Raw genomic sequence first — 21,973 nt, forward strand, 5'->3', positions numbered from 1 at the left:
TTAAAAAAAAACTCGGCTTTACTTCGATCAGAGGCTGAGTCCTTTTACTGGACATGGGGCATTATGTTTACGCGTAATCCTCTTTTAGTTTGCACACTGCTACACGTGCTTGGATAACTTCCAGGCGCTCTAGCCAAGATACAGGCACACATTAGGGATGGGTCAGACGGTGATTACAGTGATCAGGGTCCTGCTGGTTTAGTGCTATGGCTGTGCAAGCTGCGGTTACGTAAACTGTATCCTAGGCACATCAATGACCATATATGGTGGATGGAACTGACCATGTCCATTCAGTGCAATGACTGGGACAGAGACCAGTTGGCACCAGCGATGCTAGGGCACAAACAGAACCGATGAGAAAAGAGATAGGAAGAGGATGATGGTGCAATGGGACGAGAACATGGTGGCCTTTAGTTTGTTGAGAACTGGGCCACTAATTGGGCATAGATTGGTTTCTACAGGTTGTTCTGGATGTCTGGGGTGCAGCTGTTGTGAGTGGTGGTGAAATGGACTCCCAGTGTTTTACTGCCCTGGTAGAGCAGGATATTGCAGCTGTACTGTGCCAGGGTGGATTACAATGCTGCTTTATTAATCCAGGGGTAGTAGCACTGCAGCGGGATTGTCCATGGGGGTCACACTGGTCAGTTCAACAGGAGGAGAGTCCTGCAGCTTTACTGACCCAGGGGACTGCAGCTATGGGCCACTGACAACGACCAGGCACAGTATTATTATGGCGGAGGGGCTGCACATTGCTGTTTTACTGCATCAGATGATGCCGGAATGAGCTTCTTTACTGTTCCAGGAAAAAGAGTAAAAACAGCAAAGGGCCTATGTGTGTGTAAACAGATTGATAACGTTTATTGTATTAGTTAATTTTACTTTAGGCTTTGCTGGGTGCACCCCAAATCATTCTCCTCCATCTTGTGGGTTGCATCCTACCTGTGCCCCCAGATTGCAGTGAGCAGAGTCCAGGAAGTGGTAAGGAGGCAGACTAGTGCTGTCTCTTTGCTAAAAAAGTTTTTAAAAAGATTTTCCCTACTTGTGATTGCATCATCTTATTTTTTCTTTTTAAATTTCTTAACTGTCTTTGTCTGTGGTTGTTACAGTTTAAAATTGTAGTTTTAACCTGCCAGTGATTGCATAATTTATCCCATGTTTTTGTGTTTAAACTTGTGGGTTTTCCTGCCTGTGACTGCTTCCATTTAACTTGTTGAACTGTAGGGTTTGCAGTCCAAACTCTGTAGTTTTTCCCTCTCATTCCCCATGACTATCAGTTTTTCCCTCCAAATGTCTCCTTTGCTCTGCGCTAAGACCTGTATGTTAAGCAGTGCACCCCCACCGACCATTTTGTGTTAACAAGTCAGTGAAATCAGATCCCCCCTTTCCCCTGAGACAGCAGTAATCTGCTGGAAACTGTTTAAACTGTGTTTAATAGGGACTGTGCACTACGTTTTTTGGCCAGGAAAGGGAGTAAAGTTTTATACAAATAGTGTTGTTAGAGGCAACGTTTGTTAGGGCCTTACCAAAGTGTGGATTGAGCCTGTCTGTCTCCAAGGAGATTTCTGAATAGAGGAGCAGCTTCCAACTCCCTGGCCTGCAAACCTTGTCCGAGTTTGCTGGGACCTTGCTGGGACCTTATATAGTCTGATATTGTTTGGTACGTGTGTACACTGATTGGTGGTTGTATCTGATGTTTCTATTGAATTAGGGTTAGTGTCCTCATTGGTTGGGTATTTGAGGGTTCTGATTGGTTTCTTGGTCTGTGATTCAATCAATGTCAGCTTGGGGCTAGGGTTAGGATTTCTATTGAAAGTAGGGACTAGGGCTTCCAGTGTTATTGGTTGTTGGGACTAGGGCTAGGGTTAGGCCTTTAATTGGAAGTAGCGAGTAGGGCTTCTGGTGTGATTGGATGCTGGACTAGGTGTGGGGCTAAGAGTAGGGTTAGGCTTTCTATTGGAAGTAGGGACTAGGGCTTCCTGTGCCGTTGGTTGCTTGGACTAGGGTTGGGACTACTGGTAGGGCTAGGGACTCTACTGGACGTAGAGATCAGGTTTTTTTTTAACTGATTGGGTGCTTGGACTAGTGCTAAGATTGACTATAAGGTCCTTGTCTCCTATTGGTTCTAGATTTTAGGGCTAGTGTTGTGATTGGATAGAGTAAGGTCTAGGGTTCCCATTGGCTGAAGGTGTCACCTGACTACTAGGGCTATAAACAGCCATGGCTTAGGGTGTCTCAGCCTGGGCGTCTCAGCTAAGGGTGGAGAGGACAAGGGTGAGTTTGAGCCTGTTTGAGCCTGTTCGAGACTGGTTGGGACCAGGGCCAGGAATGCTGCCCATTTTCCCATTCATTAATACCCACCCTATGTATTTGTCCATCTGTATATAAGTATTTATGTTTACTATAGATATGTGCCTATATTTGTGTATTGCTTTGTATAAACACGTACAATAATTATGTTGGTTAAAAACTAAAAAAGAAAAGAATCATCTTTGGTCTACATGTACTTGCTTCCATGGTGCATCTATGTACCTCCGTGTACTTGGATCTGTGTGTCTGTTACTTTTCTCCTGTAAAAGCATATCCAATGCACTACTCTATTTTTCATCCTGTACCTCTATCAATATATTTAATCTGCATATACTTACCTCCTTTATGCATCTATATACTTTCAATGTACGTATGGATCTATATATTTATCACTTCTAATTTAGCATTTCCAATGCACTACCCTATTTCTCAGCCTATAATTCTCTTAATATATCTTCTACCCCAACTGTCTGACTCATCTCAAACTTCTTTCTACTACTCTTTCCAATTCACTACCCTATCTCTCACCCAATGCATCTATCATTATATCCTCTACACCCACTTTCTCTTTTATCCCAAACCCCATACCTGTGCTATGTTCCCCAAAATAACCCTTTCTTGACTCTCTCCTACTCTATCCCTCCTTGCATCGTCTGACACCTCTTTTACTATACCGACACCCAAAACAAACCTTTCTAAACTCTAACCTCTGACTCTTCCCTCCGAAAACCCTTTTTACTCATCCAAAAGCCTCCTCCTACTGCTATGACATAACAAAAGAAAGAAATCCTTCACTCTTCTATCCCTCCACTATCCTTTTCAATCAAAATAACAGACTAACATGTTCATTTCTCTAATTCCGTATTCCACTAAACTAATTAACCACTAATCCTTTATGGGTTCCAGAGTAGCTTGCTTCTCGCCAACAAAGCGTTTCAACACCTCATCAGGTTTACAAGCACTATATAAATGCAAACCTTTTTTCCTTTCTCGCCCCTCCCCAACCCTTCTCAATCCAAATAACTGACTAACAGATCCACCACTCAAATTACTTCATATTTCACTATACTAATTTTCAATACTAATCCTTTATGGGTTCCGGAGTAGCCTGCTACTCACCAGAAAAGCGCTCCAACATCCCATCAGGGGTAACGGGCGCTAAATGAATGCAAACCTTTCTTTCCCTCCTATCCCTCCGCTATCCTTCTCACTCCAAATAACTGACTAATATCCACCACTCAAATTACTTTCATATTTCACCATACTAATTCACCACTAATCCTTTATGGGTTTCCGTAGTAGCGTGCTACTCGCCAAAAAAAACGATTCAACACCCCATCAGGGGTTAGAAGCGCTATATAAATACAAACCTTCTTTCCTCTTCTATCCTTCTGCTATCCTACTGAATCCATATAACTGACTAACATATCCACCACTTAAAATTTACGTGTATGTTTCACTAAATAAATACTAATTCAACACTAACCTCCATGGGCCCAGAGTAGTGTGCTACTCACCGAAAAAGCGATTTGACGCTTCGTCAGGGGTAGTAAGCGCTATACAAATGCAATTACAATACAATACATACGTTTACAAGAGAAGGTATTACCAATGCTATATATGGAGAGGCATAAAGCTGTGATTCAGGTGGTGGTCCTATCAAGATTAGAGTACTGTAACTGTCTATAAATGCAGGGCTGGCCACTGTCCTGAACAGATTGTAACCTGTAGAGAATGCCCCGGCTGCTACTAAATATTCCGTAACATCAGTCTATAAGGAAACAGTTTAGGGGTTTATTACATTGGCTTCAGATACAGAAAAGTACAACTTTAAATCGTTCTGCACCTGCCAAAAAGCATTAGTCAACATTAGGTCCTATTTACAGGCTGTACCAACCAACTCGGACTCTACGACCATCTCGAAGTTTTTACTCGAAGAACCAAGGTAGTGGAAGTAGCTCATGTTCTGCCACTCTGTTACAGCGTGGAATCAAACCCCAAGAATATCACAACTGTGCTTACCCACCTACGTGTTAGGAAGAAAATCAAGACCTGGTTGCTGGCCTAGACTGCTCTAGTATTGTTTCTTCCGGCCAGCGCCAGGACACTCTTACCGGGCTAGTATCGCTCTTTCTAAATCGGATATCTATTTTTTCAAGAGAACAAAACATCTCATTGTGCCAGAGGGAAGAAACACAACCGTGGAACGTTGGAACTTTGCGGTACCAGGAGGGTGGAAAGCTGCACCTTTGTACTGAGCCTGAGAGCTGCCCATGTGCCAGCCCAAGGGAAGAGGACGCTCTGGGTGTACAGCTTCACGTGGTCGGGAATGCTGCTGCACGAGTCCCAGTGTCCAAGGGGCTGCCAATTGTAGCCCGAATGCGAGCTAAACACGACACCTTTCCTTTTGCCGGGGGTATGCCCAGGGCAGCTTTACTACAGCCCGTGGTGCTGCGCGGTGCTTTCTGCGTCAGGAAGGCGCCGTCCCGTGCAGTTGTACTGTGGGCGGAGCCCCACCACCGCACGTTTACGTGTGCCGGGGACTTTGGCGGGTGCAGCTCTGCCGGGTGAAGGGGTCGCGGCCGCTGGCTCTCTCTTGTGGCGCGCGCCGCAGCCCAAGGCGCGAGGCCATGTCACAGCAATCCGCGCCGCAGCTAGGCGCTGTGCGGTCTGTATGACACGGAGGAGCATTACATGCGTGATTACCCCTCATACTGGGAGCAGAGGCTTAACCGAGTGACAAACGGCTGGTCTCTGAGAAGAGACTTGCAGAGAGCAGTGTGGGCAGTCAAAGGCAGACATAGTGTGCATCCTCAAAGGGTGCATGGGTGGAAAGAGTAGGGAAAGAGAAATACGAGGACTGCATAGAAAGAGAGAAGGGGAGATGCGTATGGGAGATGGTGGTGCGAGCAGTGTGGGCAGTCAAAGGCAGACATAGTGTGCATCCTCAAAGGGTGCATGGGTGGAAAGAGTAGGGAAAGAGAAATACGAGGACTGCATAGAAAGAGAGAAGGGGAGATGCGTATGGGAGATGGTGGTGCGAGCAGTGTGGGCAGTCAAAGGCAGACATAGTGTGCATCCTCAAAGGGTGCATGGGTGGAAAGAGTAGGGAAAGAGAAATACGAGGACTGCATAGAAAGAGAGAAGGGGAGATGCGTATGGGAGATGGTGGTGCGAGCAGTGTGGGCAGTCAAAGGCAGACATAGTGCATCTTCAAAGGGTGCATGGGTGGAGAGAGTGGGGAAAGAGAAATACGAGGACAGCCTAGGAAGAGAGAAGGGGAGATGCGTATGGGAGGTGGTGGTGCGAGAGAAGGAGGGGGAAGAAACAGAGACAAAACGGAGGCGTCGACAGGGAAAGAGGGGCGAGGTAATAAGTGAAAGAAGAACACAGAGGAATAGAGATGCTGAGAGCGTGAGACAAGAGTGTGCGTGAAGGGACGAGAGAGGAAATGAAATGTAGAGGCATTGAGGGGCATGCGGTGTAGAGGGAGTGGTTGAGACAGATCTCCTTCCAGCTCAAACATCACCCTCAGCCGAATGTGCCAGCAGAAAATCCCAAGTAAGGTATAACACACCAAGCTTGATGGCTGGTATAGAAGTACGGTAGGTGAGGGATAGGTTGCTTCTGCTCTCTACTTCACCTCACAGCCTCCTCACCACTGCACTCCAATGTTGTCATTCCCTGGGTATAAGGTGTGTGGTCCTCTCACATCTACATTTCACACATATGAGAGATAGCTTCATCTGTAACAGACTTCAGGCTCTTGTCTACCTCCAGACTCCTCAGTCGTGGCTGCTGTGTGCATCACAAACCCATATTACAACACCCTGCTGTGAAGTGTATAATGAAGGAGCTTTGTGGCTCTACCTCAGCCTTATCACTCCCTTAGTCACAGTGCTATTTCACTGCTCTAGCTCCCCCTTCACTGCTCTTCATTTATCTACACCCACATTTCACTGGCTGTGTCTTCACGTCTCCACTAAATGTGTGCACATCTGCCAGCATCTCCATTCCCAGCCCCCTTAGTGCTTCATTTGCAACAACAACAAAAACACTAAGTGCTATGGTCCTAGATATTCCTCAGGCCATTGCAGATTACACCACCCAGTGCCCCTACCAATGTTGCCAAATGCCAGTACCAGTACTTTATCCATTAAGCATCATATCCCTACAAATATGGAAGTTTGGACCATTTCAGTATCCCGAAATCTCTAACAATGTCATGGAGCGCTGGTATTCGGTTTTTTTCATGTATGTTAAGTACTCTGTTGATGTGCTCATTTAAAAATAATCACACAGCGCCAGCAAATGCACACTATCCAACTGCTGATGTTAAGAAATAGGTGCTGGAGCCAAGTACCAGAAAACACCAGCACAAATTAAACACTGCTCTCCCTGTATCTCTCTCCACACTGCTCTCTGCCTGTAGCTGCATCCCACCTTGCTGTAGAGGGCAGAGTACTCCAAACACTTCTTGGCACTGCATTGCTTTAGGAATTCCAGTACACATTAACATGGGCAAAACCAGGTTTTGACAATCTAAACAAAAATATAGTTTCAGTTCCGCACTCAATCAATATAGTCACAGTCAAAATGCTTTTGTATAGCGCACAATTCACCAAAAAGGTCTCAGGGCGCTTAACCACAAAGGTCTCAGGGCGCTTAACCACAAAGGTCTCAGGGCGCTTAAATATCTACAGTTTTTTTTCCAAGTCTTGTTGCTTAATAGAGCTTCTTATTTTGTCTGTGCGACTACCAAAAGCTCCATCCAGATGCATTAAAATGCAGTTGTACAGGATGAAGATAGATAAACCTAATATGGAGCAGAGGATTAGATAACAGAGTGGCAGAAATACCAAGGAGTGGTCTAGACGTTTATGCTTGGAACTACGAGTAATAAAGTTAAAACGCACTTTCCTCAGAAGCGTAACTTGATAAAATCCAATATGGCGCACATGTAGAATGCCAGGTGAAGGGCAAGAGTATTATTTCATGATATGTTGTTTCAGAAATATCGAGCTTACTGGAGAGTTTTCTAAAAACATCTAGTGACTAGATGTGAGTGAGGTATTTCATAGTGTTAATTTGGTTTACCAAAAATATTTGTTTTTGCTGTTTTAAATCGTATTGAATGTGACATTATATACCCTGTTCTGTATGCAATTGATATTTGATCCTAGACACACAAAGGCAAAACAGACTTTCAAAATCTGTGTAACGACCACATAAACTATGGAACAGGAAGTTAATGTCTGTATATCTTCTTCATCTCCCAACAGATGTGAAGATGCATGAAAGCATTTGTGAAGGAACTCTATTCAGATGAAGAAGCATGGAGCTCCAAATAGACTGAGGAAGAACTCCTATTATAAAGAAATTCGAAATTGAGGGGGTGGAAGTCATAAGTAGGTATGAGACAGCTTTTGTTTGGAAGGATGCTGAATTATTATTATCTTCTTGAGCACTTTTTAATCTATTTGTCATGTAAACAAGGTGGAAAATCACCACTGCATGTCTTGTTTCAACACCTTTGGTAACATGCAGAACAGAACCAGCTTATTTGACATCTCTTTGAAACTTCTGTATGTCTGATTAATTCCGGATGTTTTTGGGAAGGGCATTCCACAAAGAAGTAGATAACACTGAGAATGGCCCGACTTGCAATCAAGCACAATTTTAATTGGGGGATATCAAGTACAAGGAGTTAGCAAGCATAATTACCTGCTGATTTAATAAAGCTTCAGTTTATGTTAGGAAGCATGGTCGAAGATGGTGCAAAGTTTAATGAAGTACACAGAAAGCTTATAACTTAGTCTTTCTCTGGGAAGCAGATACCGAGACTAGAGCTGGTCTAACATCATCTCAGCACTTCACGGTTAGGAGAAAGCGAGCAGATGCATTTTGAATCGGTTGCAGTTAGCTGACATAAGACTTGGGAGGACCAAAGTATACGAGAATGCTGCTCTGCAAAAGTAAGGTCGTCGTAAAATAGACATTCGCTCAGAATCATTATCTTTGTGCGAAAATAGAAAAAAACTTGAAAGAACTGAACCCGAGGAGTGGTATCAGTTTAGAACTGATCTTGAACCACACGTTCTAGGCTAGCTTGCTCGCTTCATCTACTCATGCGGAGGACGTTGCCCCAGTGATGAGCCACAATATACAAACAAGATCTCGATTTTGTGCCCCTTCAATTCCAATCAAATCATGCACATTCACTTCATTGCTAAGGGACCTGATTCATATTCATCAATGTTCACACTCTGGTGAGTCCCCCACCTTGAGGAGGATCCATGTGTTGGTATTACACATGCAGAAAATGTAGTCTGACAATTTGCTCAAATATGTTGAAAAACAGGGAAAGAGCTGATTCCCGCGGCACACTGCAGCTTCTAGATTCTTTCAATGGTTTGTAAGAACTAGCTGTGTTCAATAAGAAATAAGCTAAGGCTGACAATGTAGCATCTCTTATACTAACATGATAAATGTCATTCTAACAAATAAATAATGGTCAACTGCCAAAAGCTGCTGACATGCCCGTTAGCACCTGTGCAGTGATGCCATCAACCAGGAGTCTTAAATCATCATGGGCAGTTAATACTGCCGAGCTCCTGCCCTTTGTTACAGAAAATCTCTGACTATTTCCAGGGTGGGAAGAGGCTGGATCGAAGTTTGGGAATGCCAAGAAACATAGGTTTGTTTGTGCTCCCAAACTTTCAAAACAACCACACACTGAAACGTCCATTTCCGACTTCAAGAGTGGGATTTACTGATGAAAATATCTCTGCACTCATGGTAGTAAAATTACTAACAGTAAATGCACTTATGCCTACCACAAATCCCTTTGTGAGCTTTTGGCAGGCATAAGTGAAATAATAATTTTATTAACGTATGACCTAATAAGAAAACGCAAACCTACACTGACAATGCCTGTAACAAACCAATTTGCCTTTAGAAATAGTACAGCCAGGCACTCTGATGCTTCTTTCCCATTTCTTGAAACACAGAAGAAGCTACAAAACATGCAGGAAATGTCCAAGAAATATCCAAAAGAAGAAATCTGAAGCACACAGTTATGCTATCCATAGTTAGCATCCATTCTTGCAGCTAAAAAGCTTCCAGGAGGCGTCAAAAGGAAACATCACACCAGCTCAGATAGAAGAGGGGCTTTACCTGGCCACACGAGACCTACGAAAAACACACTTAGGCTGAAGATCAGGGGCTACATTTTGGAGTAGTGGATTGAAGGAATATACGTTTTTTAGTCTGGTAAAGAGCCGTGACGAATCATACACTCTTTTGTAGTAGATGTGCTTGTAACTTGCACCCCAGAAGGCCAGATTCACTCGGTACATTATGGGGCTATAATAAACTCATTTTCCAAGGCTACTTTTAGTGCCCAGTCCACCCACCTCTGGGGAGGAGGATCCAATCAGCCGATTCCAACTTGGGCTCTTGCAGACTACAATGGTATAAATAATTCTTACTTCCCAACCGTGGGAAGATATAAGGGAAGGGGAATGTACAAGATGATCACCCCTCCACCCCAAATAAGACCCAAAGAGTAGAACAGTTTTAGCTGGGTCCTTCCGCCACAAATGTCAGCTGTAGTCTAGTAGAAACTTTATGGGGATACATGTGCATTTTTAACTATTAGATTGGCTGAACTTCCCAGGAAAACTACAACATAACAGACGAGTATGCATATTGACGGTTTTTGTAGGTGGAGCAAGGATGCAGGAAAGCCACTTAGGTCTGCTCTGTGAGTCAAACAAAACATGTGAGGAATAGCACCTACACCACCAAACGTTTTTACACTCCTCTCAATACGCTGTACTTAATATCTTTGATACTACCAACACCATATTCAGACTAGTAACTTTTGTCTCATGGATATACACATAAAGTCGGGGCATTCATACTCTGCACCCACAAATAGTGGGAATATATTAGTCAAGTCCCCCCCCTCCAAAAAAAGTAAAAAAAATCTCAAATAGGAGACATAGTGAGTTCAGTTTCAGAGCTCCCCCATGTTTCTGGTGGTGGCCCTTTAACACTTATCCATCCAGCTGTCCTCATCATGCCATGTGAAAGATCCAGCCATATGCAGCTATGCAGTGCAATGAAAATACACACACATTAGATTTACAATGAGAGAGTACAGAAAGTGTGTAATGGTGGAGCAGGACATAGCGGGGTTGGGTTTACACAGAAAGGAAGTTACGAGTGTTCATATACAGAAGTGGGTAGGTGTTATAGAAGTTGTAATATCAAAGGGAGAAGGTGAGAAGTATGGGGTGAAAGAGTAGGGTATACGAAAAGAGGGTTATGAACTGCTACGGTAGGGAGGGGGTTGGGGCGGATACAAAAGGGGTAACGTAAGTAGTGCAGGAGGTATGAGTATTACAATACAATATGATAGAAAAAAAGGGGACAAAATGCTGGTGAACGGGCAGTACCTGTTGCTGCTGTAAGTGAAGTATATCCACGGGGCTCATCTCTCCGTTTGATTCACTGCTTGCACTACCTTCTCTTACTCCACCTCCATCAGATTGGCTGTTGAGATTATTGACCCCATTCTGATTTGCTGGAGAAGATCGTATAGTCTCTGAAGCAGATTCAACCATCATGACGTACTAGCAACACCTAAAAGCAGACAAAGAGAGGAACCATGAATGTGAGGCCACTGAGGGCGGGAATAACAGCTTTAAACATGTGTAGGGTTCCGGAAGACTTGTAAGCGAGAGGAACCTTCAAAATAGGAACTCCGAGGTAGGAAAGTTCCTAAGGTTTATGGCTTTGTCACAGTTCTACTAAGAACATCTAAACGAGAAAAAAAACAGCTCCGTGAGTACAGAGCCATGGAAGAATAGTGTGTTACCTGTAGAGGGCCACAAAATGTGGCCATTAACCTAGAGTCCAGGGAAGGGCTTTATCACTGTACACTTAAAAAATACCAGGATCCCCCACTTCCCTGAATCATTTAATTCATCTTCTTACCATTCTTCAACCCTAAACATGCCAAGTGAGCAGTAAACGGATCCATGAAATAACGATTTGAAAGGCCAGTGACAGATTGCTTCTCCTTCTCGACAACGTGGTCACATCAAAAGGACCAACACCTTCGAACCTGACCACCCCAAATAACAAAATACACCACAAACCCCCCACTGCTTATAAAACTAATGATCTCTGCATAACAAAGACAGTGGACATACCCCAAACAGTCTGTCCCAACGATCAGAGATGGCAGAATGCCAGTCCATACCGTGAGAAAGATACACCAGCCCTTTTATGCAACCCCAAAGACCCGAACCGCCTGCTATTCCAAAGACATGAGAGACAAATTTCAATTATCACCCTATAATCAGACATTTAACCTGTACCCCTACACCACACACACAAACACACAATAGCAACGATAACCTTGCAGCTCAAAACTAGACTTCAGACAACATAGCAGGCATGCTAAGGATACAATAGACAACTTCCATCTCAAAGAGATCAGTAGACACAACAACTGATTCAATAACCAGACACAGCGAACCCAAACCATAACCCAACCCTACCTTTCCCAACCGCATTTTCAGATGGCCACCATGCTAGATACGAGAGGCAGCAGACTCTATACCAATTCTCAGGCCAAATACATTAGTCTGCTTGCATCTCAAGGATTACCTGCTACCCTCTCGTCCAACATCACCATAAATGCTTAGGCATGTGTCCTCTGCAACACTGACTGTATCTCTGTGTCCATCATATAGTCAGAGCATCTCATGATCAGTTTCCGTGTGAACCATAACTTAATATAATCTGACCAGGAAAGTACACTAGAGCCAGGCCTGACTGCAGCCTCTTTACCTAAAGACTATTGTGTGACAACAGAATTCAACACAGCTGAGAGTGTGGATAATTATAAATCAATTTGTGAAGTTTTGCGTCAGTGACAACTTTTCTACTTCACAAAGTCAGTCACATTCATACATTTCATTTGTGCATGAACTTATCTGCAAAGACATTTATTTGAATGATAATTCAATGGTGTACATTTTCTCACCAGCAAAAGACAACTTTGGTAAATTCTTTGCCAACTTCCCAAAGAGAAAAAAAAGTCATTACGAAAATAAAATAAATACAATTTCCCAAATGCTGCATACTCTCTGAACGTAACAGTCCCCCTCTACACGTGCTGATGCTGGCTAGGCTACTTCCTCTGCTGAATATTGTGTGTTAGAGCGGACAGCCTTAGGTGGTCTTCCCCCAACTCTTTTACCTTCCTCCTCCACTTTTTCTGACCTCGCTTTACTGGTATTAGGACTATGGACACTTTACCACTGCTAACCAGTGCTAAAAGTGCTTGTGCTCTCATCCCTAACCATGGTAATATTGGCTCATCCCCAATTGGCATATTTAATTTACTTATAAGTTCCTAGTAAAGTGTGTGCTATTATGTGCCCAGCGCCCCAAAATAAAATTCTACTAGTGGGCCTGCAGCACAGATTGGGCCAACCACTTCAGTAGCCCCTCGAACCATGTCTCAAGCCTGCCAAGGCAGAGCCTGTGTGTGCAGTTTACACTGCCATTTCGACGTGAAAAAATAAACTTTTTGCCAGCCCCAAACCTTCACTTTTTATACATATCCTTCACTTCAGTAGCCCCTCGAACCATGTCTCAAGCCTGCCAAGGCAGAGCCTGTGTGTGCAGTTTACACTGCCATTTCGACCTGAAAAAATAAACTTTTTGCCAGCCCCAAACCTTCACTTTTTATACATATCCTTCACCCCTAAGGTAGGCCCTGGATAGAGGCCCAGAGGGCAGGGTGCAATGTATTTAAAAGGCAGCACATGTACTTTTAAGTTTTACCTGTACCGGTAGTAAAAAAATCTCTAATTTGTTTTTCACTGCTGCAACGCCTATCCTTTTCATAAGATAACATTGGGATTACCATATTCCATTTTTAAGTGTAATTCCCAATTGGGAAGAGATCAACCCTTCGAGTCTGGTGTCTCTGGAATCTCAATTTAAAATCCAAACTTATGGTGAAGTCGGATTTTAAATTGAAATTCTGAAAATTCCACTTTTGAAAGTTGGCATTTTCTTACATCAGGCATTCATTTGGGGCCTGCATTGCTTCTGTTACACCTCGTATCCTTCACACCGATCTTAGCACCGCAAGCCCTGTCGACAGGATCCTCGACATCGGCGTATCAGGACCTTGCACTGCAGCCTCATCATATCTCAGAACCGATACATCACGTTGACTATGCAATAAATCTTCAACGTGGATCCATGCAACGCTCCACAACCAAGATTAAGATACTTTGTTCAGCTGGCCTAACTGGGTCCCTGTAGCTGGCCCACGCTTCATCTCGGACAGCCTGAACTTGTGACTTTGTCTAAGTTCGGCACAACCAGATATCCCCAATAGCGCTTTTTGATTTTGGACACTATTTGACATACAAACTTTGACATTCAATATCTCCAGGTCTACAAATTGGATTTTTGTTGTGTTGGTATTGTTTTATTTATTGAATTAAGTTCTATGTGTTTAACCTGGTGTGATGTTTACACTGTTTTACAGTCCGAAGCATTGCACCATATATTTTACACATTGTCTCTGAAGTTAAGCCTGGCTGCTCTGTGGCAAGCTACCATAGGATAAACACAGATTAATTTTCGTTTTGCCTGCTTCTTACTCTGACTACGTTTGTGGTTGCTGCTTGACTAGGGCTTATACCCCACTCAACCAACAACCCAATTCCTAAAACCGTGTATACCAGTTCTCCCCTGTAAACTACATTGCTTGCAAGGGTCCTCTCCTCCACACACCAACATTGTTAAGTTCACAGTCCAACACTGCTCTATCTTCTCCATGGGGAAGATTTTGAAGCTATCAAACCAGTAGTTGTGGATTCAAGCCATGGCTTCAACACCTAGGTGCACTGCTACTCTCTTCCATGACCAAGGGCGCCATGTGAGGCTTTAACTGTCCCTGAGAGAAAGGCAGATTCCAGAAGTGACCCTCCACCTACCCCAGCGCAAGTTGTAATGGGGCTCTACTCTCCTGTACAAGCTCTCAGGCGTTGGCGGACGCATTCTCCCTGCACAGGGTGCTAGTTGGGCTCTGCTACCTGTGAAGGCTTTGAGATGGGATACACTCAGATGCTCAGGGTATGAGGCTGGATGTTTCGCCAACTGCCCTTCATGATTACTCCCAGGTCCGCTCTGCTGTTCAATAGAGGGTCTCAGAATGGGGGCTGCTGTCCAGGTGCACAGAGTTGTGTGGACTCTGCTACATGTTAAGGGTGATAAGTAGATTCTCCTCTCCTGCTGCCTAGCCCCACCTTCTCATCTCTTAAGGGTCTCAAGTGTGCTCAGATCACTTGTGCGGGCCATTTGTGGGCTCTGTTCACTGGTAAGGGTCTAAGGTGGGGAGGGGTGTCTGACCTTCCTACTCTACCTTCCCTTATGCACTGGATTACTAGATACCAGCTCATACTAATGCGGATCAGGATACACACCTTTGAACTGCTGCAAAAGCAAGGCTCCATAGTCTACTTTGCTATCTTTGGTATCTAAAAGGAACATCTGGGCATTCTTTTGACTGGTGAGAAGAAAAAGAATCACCAGTATGCAGATGATACACAGGCTAAAGATCTGATGCTTCACCATCCAAGCCTGGGTGGCACAGTCCCACTTGAGGTGAATTCACTGAAAACAGAATTTGTCTAGTCTGTCATAACAACAACAAATAAGCTCAAATACAGTGTCTAGACTGTCTTCGCTAAGAAGACTTAGCCTGGCACCAGTTCTTGTTGTTCTGCAAAGTCAAATCAAACCTTCTACAGCATACCTTCAAAACTGCTGTAGGGCCCTGATCCTTTTGCACTTATATGATGCCAATGCCTTGCTCAACTGCCTCCAAGACACTCACCACTAAATAAAATCCTCCACCCATCAGTGAAACACAACAAAAATGACCAAACCTATCTCTTAAGCTCAAGTACCTAGTTGAGCTCCATTTGCAAACCTAAATCAACTTCGAATTTCTGCTGCATCATATTATAGACCTGTCACTGCAAATAAACTAGATCAGGATCTTGGGTTAGGAACATAACACAACCAACATTGGCAGGCTTGAAAAAATGAAATGCAAGAAGTTAAACACCAGAAAACCGACCTTCTGTTAAAAATCACCTAGGATCTAAAACACCATTCAACTACAGCTATAACAAACACCTTAAATTCTCTGTTTCACTAAGATGGCGACTATCCTCTACAAGGAGTACCTTGCCCACACCTAGCAATTTTCACTGCTTAGCCCACAGAAACACCCAATACTATTATTTTTGACTCGAACAAAGAGGGCATTCCCATCTTTTTTGTTAAATCAAACAAGGATAAACAAATAGTTGTCATTGTAACTGTGAAATTAAGAGACAGAAATCAAAGAAGTAAATAGGAGTCATCTACACAGGAGAGTCGATTGAGTCTGTGCCAGCAAACTATCATTGAGGTTGCAATCATACCAGTAGGTACTCCTAGAAAGAAATCTATGTTTATAGGGGTTCTTCGCTTTGCAGTTTGATAGTCATGACGGTGTCGGCCATATGTGTTCAGCATTCGTACAAATCCTCTACAAAGGGATACCTGTAGTTGCCTTCATCAGCCTCAAATTTTTGTGAGTTCAGTGTTATTGTATTCCAGTCTGTGCGAAGACATTTGTAAACTAAACACACTTTCCCTCACTTTGTATTGCTCCATTTTATATTGCTCATTTGGTTTGTAGGTAAATATGCACTATATAAATACTCATATATGTATGCAAGATAAAAAATGCTTAAGCAAATTGTTAAGGGTATACAAAGTAAAAGTGCTCACCCCATTTCCATAGTGGTCCCATTGTGGGATGCAGGTAAAGCAACATCCTAGTTCGAGGGTGTTTTCATTCACAAAGAAATTAGTTACTTTAAAGGTAGTAGGTTTAGGTCTATAATTTCCATAAGGTTACTATTGTTTGGGAATTCACACAAATATACCATGGCCTAAGCACAAAAATCTAAGAAACCTAGGATTCTATGTGTATTTTTAACCGAGAAACAGAGTACTACATGCAGGTGAAACAAATCGACTAATTTACACCTAAATTCATTTTTCAGCGCAACATCTTTTTTTCCAGGTGAAGAAATACTTTCCCTTAAGCCCCCAAAAATAAGGGGATGCTGGGATGGTTACTCCTAATTTGTGTACTATTCAAACAATTTTTGGCACAGCAGTTAAGTGCACAAAATAGGAGTGAAAAAAAGCATTGCAAGGTACGAGACTACCCACTAACTAGATGGTTTTAATCCCTTCATATTAGCAAACTCCCATTGTTTCACATGTTCCCAATACTAAAGCAAAATGTATGATGGTAGAAAATCTGCTGCATTTGAAATCTTTCCACTGAACGTGAATGTGCAGATCCTAGTTCAAGAATTCGGTGATGGGCCATTTGCAGGAGGACAATTTTGGTGCATTTAAGAGACCTTGGTGCACATACAGTGTTATGAATTGATCCCTAATATGACGTTGTAAAGCAAATTGAGAAATGAAGGTCTTTCTCACCCCTTAATCAGTTTCTAAGCCTTAATAACAGAGAGAGAATGCCATAAATTAAAATGTGAAATAAGCCATGTAAAAGGCATTTAATCTAGTTCAAACAACGTTCAGGCTATAGGAAACATTAGCTAAAGCTGTGAAAGAGAAAAAACACAAAGGAATAAAATAGGAATGCACGTTCTATATCCACCCCTCACCCCTTCCCACCTACACACAGAGCTGGGGCTCGTGTGTGCCCTGTTCCTCTGTGAAGTGCCCGATAACTCGTAGTGCCCAGCCCGACCCCATCGTCACCTGAGTCAACACTTACACAGGTCCCAGGTCTGCCCTCATAACTGGCCCACCTGCATAGCGATCTCTAACCAGGAAGGGCGAGGAGGCCCCGCCCCTCTGATTACAAACACACCCGGGCCCTGGCTGGGCCTCCTTGAGACTCGGACTTTGCCCTTGTCCCACCAGAGCACAGATAAAGCCACGCAGCCTAAGGAGGCCTGGGTCCAATCCACCCTCACCCATCAGGATCCAATACGAGTGGTGGTATGAAGGGGGAGAGGAGGTAGGGGGAGCCTGTAGTTGCTCAGAACTAAAATCAATGCTTTCCCAGCCGACTCCAAGAAGGGCGACATAGTTTGGCTTAGGAATTAATGGTACTCATCTATTTGCATTAAACATACAGAGTTCACTATCTAGGTTGAGCTGTACAGCCATACTCCAGACTTAATTACAGGGGTCGAAGAGGCCTCTAACCACATGGAAATTTAAAGTGTGAATACAGCCTATTTTGGGTCAGCGAAGACGCCTGGCACAATGTGGCCAAGGGCAAGTTTTTGTCTAAAACAGAACTTTAGTATTCTTGTTTGAGTAGGACTTGAACGAAAGGTGAAAAGTAAAAGAACAGACGTCCAGCAGTAGTGGTGGAGGTAAGAGGAACTACAGATTCAACCAAACAAAACAAAAACGTTTTTTTAGATGTCAATGGCTTCCCCTCCGAAGTAGAAATGGTGGTAGAGAATCAACTTCCTGCAGATATGATTGGACTTAATGAGTAATATAGGTGAATGAAGGAACTTTGGAGGGTCGCCTAAGAGCTACTGAACCAGGCCCATTCCCCAAACATAACACTATGATCAGAGCGTCGGAAACGGTGAAAGACCCCAGAGCGGTCTGTCGCAAAACCGAAGAACACATGCAGCACATGCAACATAACCACACTACAGCACCTACAGGTGTGACTCATAAGGACAGAGGCAGTTCAACTATTTACTTCAAGAAACCCTTTTTCCTAGGGCCCTATCGTATGTGGGCACAGACTTTCCACACAGACATGGATGCCCCTGCTAATTTCTACTTACGACTAAGCACTGACCAGGGACGGCTCTATGGAGGCCTATCCCGACTAAACTCAAAGATGACGCTCTGCAGTAAATTTAGAAAATGATTTTCCATCAAGCTAGCCTGCCTTACTAACTCACGTAACAGGCCTACCTTGCCACTTCCCAATGCTACTGGCACGTGGCCTATGTACACTTCCATAAAACAGCGTAAAGAGCGGGGGCTACTGGAGAGCAGCTCCAGAATGGAAGCCTAGAAAAGGCTCTAAACCATGGCTACAAATATTTTTCCAGGAGCCACAAACTATTAAGTGTGTTGTGACAAAAGGTCACATTGATGCCAGCTTATTTGAAAGGGAAAGGGGAAGGGGTGACGTGTGTAACAGGGAGAAAAACATGTACATAGGTGGACTGTGAGTCGTGGAATTATTTTGAGGCTCCAATCCATAATGCCCTCTAAAATTAGCCCTTAGCCTCTAGAAAAGACTTCGATTTTTGTATAAATGTTTTATTAAACAACATCAGAACAGGCCAAGTTCCAACATACAGGAGGGCAATGATATTACAATACAGGTAATCACAGGCAAAAAGTAAATGTTACCGTGTTTTCTTCAGGTGTGAAGTTACATGAGAAATTGCAGCAGTACAAGCAATATTGTATCATTCAACCCGTTTTGATTTTTGGCTGGGTGGGTGCATAAGGGACAAAGTGGAGGCCAAGCTTATAGTGGCACCACTGATTTATCTCCTTCGGGGTGGAGGAGATGACAGGGGTGATGGCACAGCAGTGCTGAGGTAGGATTTCAATGGCAGCCATATATCCCCAGGCCTGTAGACGGATGGCAAGAGGTCAGCATAGAGTTTAAGTTCAGCATTACAGTATGTAAGTGATTCCATCCAATGTTTGAATTTAGGGGCTCTGCCAAAAGAAGAGACTTAGAGTTGACAATACTGTGATATGGTGTATCTGAGTTGCCATCCCTCTAATGCACCCTGGATTAAGCCTTCCCTGCATGCTATCACTGCCTTAGGTGAGTCAAGTAACTTGATTATTGAATTGGATTGAAACAGAATCTTAAACCTCGTAATCTCCCTACACTTTGAGTCTCTTTATCTTTAAACATCAGGAATGGTTGCAAACAGGCTCATTTAAGGTAGCACGTGGTATAAAAACTACTTGACAAAGATCCTCAACAAGGAGTGAAATTCACTCAGGTGGACAACACCCAAACTCCATCGCTAAACATTAAACGGTGGGAAAGGTTTAGCCATGGCACTAGGAGATTGAAATTAAATCCTGCCTTTACCACTTTGCCAAAATATGCTGGCACAGTGGCAATTCTTGGTTGAGAACCACTTACACGCCCAAGTTGTTGTGTAACGAGCAAGATGGAAACTATGATACCAGAACGCGTGTTTTTTATTAATCCCAGCCTCTTCTTTTGACAAACTGTGTGCTCTTGGGCAATCACTTTTTGAATATATTTGTATTGCTATTTCTTTTTACATAGATAGGAAGAACTTAAATCCAACTAAATACTGGTTGTAAATATGTGATAAGAAACAACACAGGACTGTAAACTAGCAAACCTTTAATTTTACCCAAGGGGACAGGACAACAAGTCTCATAGTACACGCTCTAAATGTGGTGTAGTGAGAAGTTGTTATGGACCTTGAAACAAGGAGTCTTTCACTGTGCTGCTGGGTTCCAGCTTCGCCAGATCGTTTGACGATTGTCAAATCACGTCTTTACTATGTCTTTGTCCCCTTAATTGCAATGATGTGATAGAGGCGGGTGAGCAACTGAAGCCTGGAGCCAAACGCCAGGCTTAGCTCCTGCTGCTCTCGGATCCTCAAGTCAAAACGAGCCAAGCCTTCATGGGGCTTCAGTCTGCCATCTGCACTCTAACCTCGTGCACCAAGTATTAAAGAAACCATATTAACTTTTGATGTAAAACAAGAGAGGGAACGTGATATATATCTAGTGGCGGAATTGCAAGATGTAAAACAAGGAAAGCTAGGTTACCCCGCTTGAAGAAATTGTGCGATCCTAGGCTATTGTTTAACTTTGCTTCCTTTTTCTTCATTTCCACATACGAGTACCTTGAAGTACATGAACTCAGGCTGTGCACGGTACAAAACCCTCTCTTGCATTTGATTTAATAGAGCCTAATGCTGGGCCATGTATAACAACCTAAAGTAAAGTAAAAGTAAAGGCAACACAGAGGGTGCATGACAACTGACTGGCCTCTTGGTTCATGACTGGCATTGTCGTCAGGGTGGGGCTTGATTGGTTTTTTTAAGTTTTAAAATGGTTACTTTTAATAAATGCCTGTTAATACATGATATAATCTGATATGCTAAGGTGAAACGATTCCGCATGTTACAGAAATACACTTTTTCAGATCATATTTGTATGTTTGTTGCACAAGATCTTTAAACATGAAGGAGCTCCTAAATATCTCTGTGCATCTTTTACTTTACTTCAGGTAATGTGTAAATAAGAGCTTGCCCTTTTAACTTCTTTCTGAATGTTAGTGATCTGTTAAACACAAATCAGAGCAACAAATCATTATATTATATTATACTTCTGCTGTTCACCAGTTCCATTTGCACAGGTCAGGAGAGCCGAAAGCCCTCCCTGCTCTAGACTAGTTTGAGGAGGGTGTACTGTGTAGCAGTTTGAAAGAAACTGGGCAGAGAGGATCCATGAAGTTACACCTGAGAGGGTGAAGGCTGGCTGGGATCTGTGGTTGGTAATATTTATGTCATGCAGTACTACGACCACAAGATCATTTACAGATGCTCCTGGGTAATGCAAAGCTTTAGGATTACGGTTCACTTTCTTGACAGTTCTGTAGTGTAGTTTAATTGTGACCTGCTCAACCAACCTCCAGCTACTTCAGCACCAGAAACCACACCCCTCTGTGGCAATGACCGAATCCCACTGCGCAGACCATCATTAGAGCATGGCCGCAGAGCATGACTCGTGCTACAATACTATCCGATAGCCTGTCAAAGCGCAGACCATTACCTGATAGTACTCAGTGCGAACTGTTACCCCACGGCTAGATACGCTGCAGATGCATGGTCCTCACAATGCAGTTATTGTCCTGTGGCATGAAAATTACTCTGCTGGGCAACACCTAGCATCGTTCAGTTCTCACAATCCAGGGTCCAGTACTCACAGTGCAGACCATTATCCCATAGCCGGGTAACTGGGCGCACACCTTACAATATGGCCTTAATCTTGCATTGCAGAATGCAGTGTTGAATGTCATCCACGCATGTCACGATGCTCCCAGTGCAGATCCAGTACAGACTATTCATCAGCGGCTGGGTTTTGTCCTGTTGCCTGATACTCACAGTGCAGACCATTATCCCATAGCCGGGTAACTGGGCGCACACCTTACAATATGGCCTTAATCTTGCAGTGCAGAATGCAGTGTTGAATGTCATCCACGCATGTCACGATGCTCCCAGTGCAGATCCAGTACAGACTATTCATCAGCGGCTGGGTTTTTGTCCTGTTGCCTGATACTCACAGTGCAGACCATTATCCCATAGCCGGATAACTGGGCGCACACCTTACAATATGGCCTTAATCTTGCAGTGCAGAATGCAGTGTTGAATGTCATCCACGCATGTCACGATGCTCCCAGTACAGATCCAGTACAGACTATTCATCAGCGGCTGGGTTTTTGTCCTGCTGCCTGATACTCACAGTGCAG

General features: G+C 43.6%; 1 protein-coding gene across 5 annotated transcripts in view; it reads right to left on the reverse strand.

Moving 5' to 3' along the window:
• The window catches only part of FOXP4 (forkhead box P4), a 305,951-nt gene that overhangs the window by 204,198 nt on the left and 79,780 nt on the right, over window positions 1-21,973 (reverse strand). For all 5 annotated transcript variants that reach the window (XM_078644738.1, XM_078644739.1, XM_078644736.1 and 2 more), the window contains exon 2: window positions 10,770-10,956. In XM_078644738.1, coding sequence (XP_078500864.1) covers window positions 10,770-10,940 — 171 coding nt within the window. In that variant the 5' untranslated portion in view covers window positions 10,941-10,956. The remainder of the gene's footprint in view (window positions 1-10,769; window positions 10,957-21,973) is intronic.

This window comes from Lissotriton helveticus, chromosome 5_1, assembly GCF_964261635.1.
Source record: "Lissotriton helveticus chromosome 5_1, aLisHel1.1, whole genome shotgun sequence".
Lineage (NCBI taxonomy): Eukaryota > Metazoa > Chordata > Amphibia > Caudata > Salamandridae > Lissotriton > Lissotriton helveticus.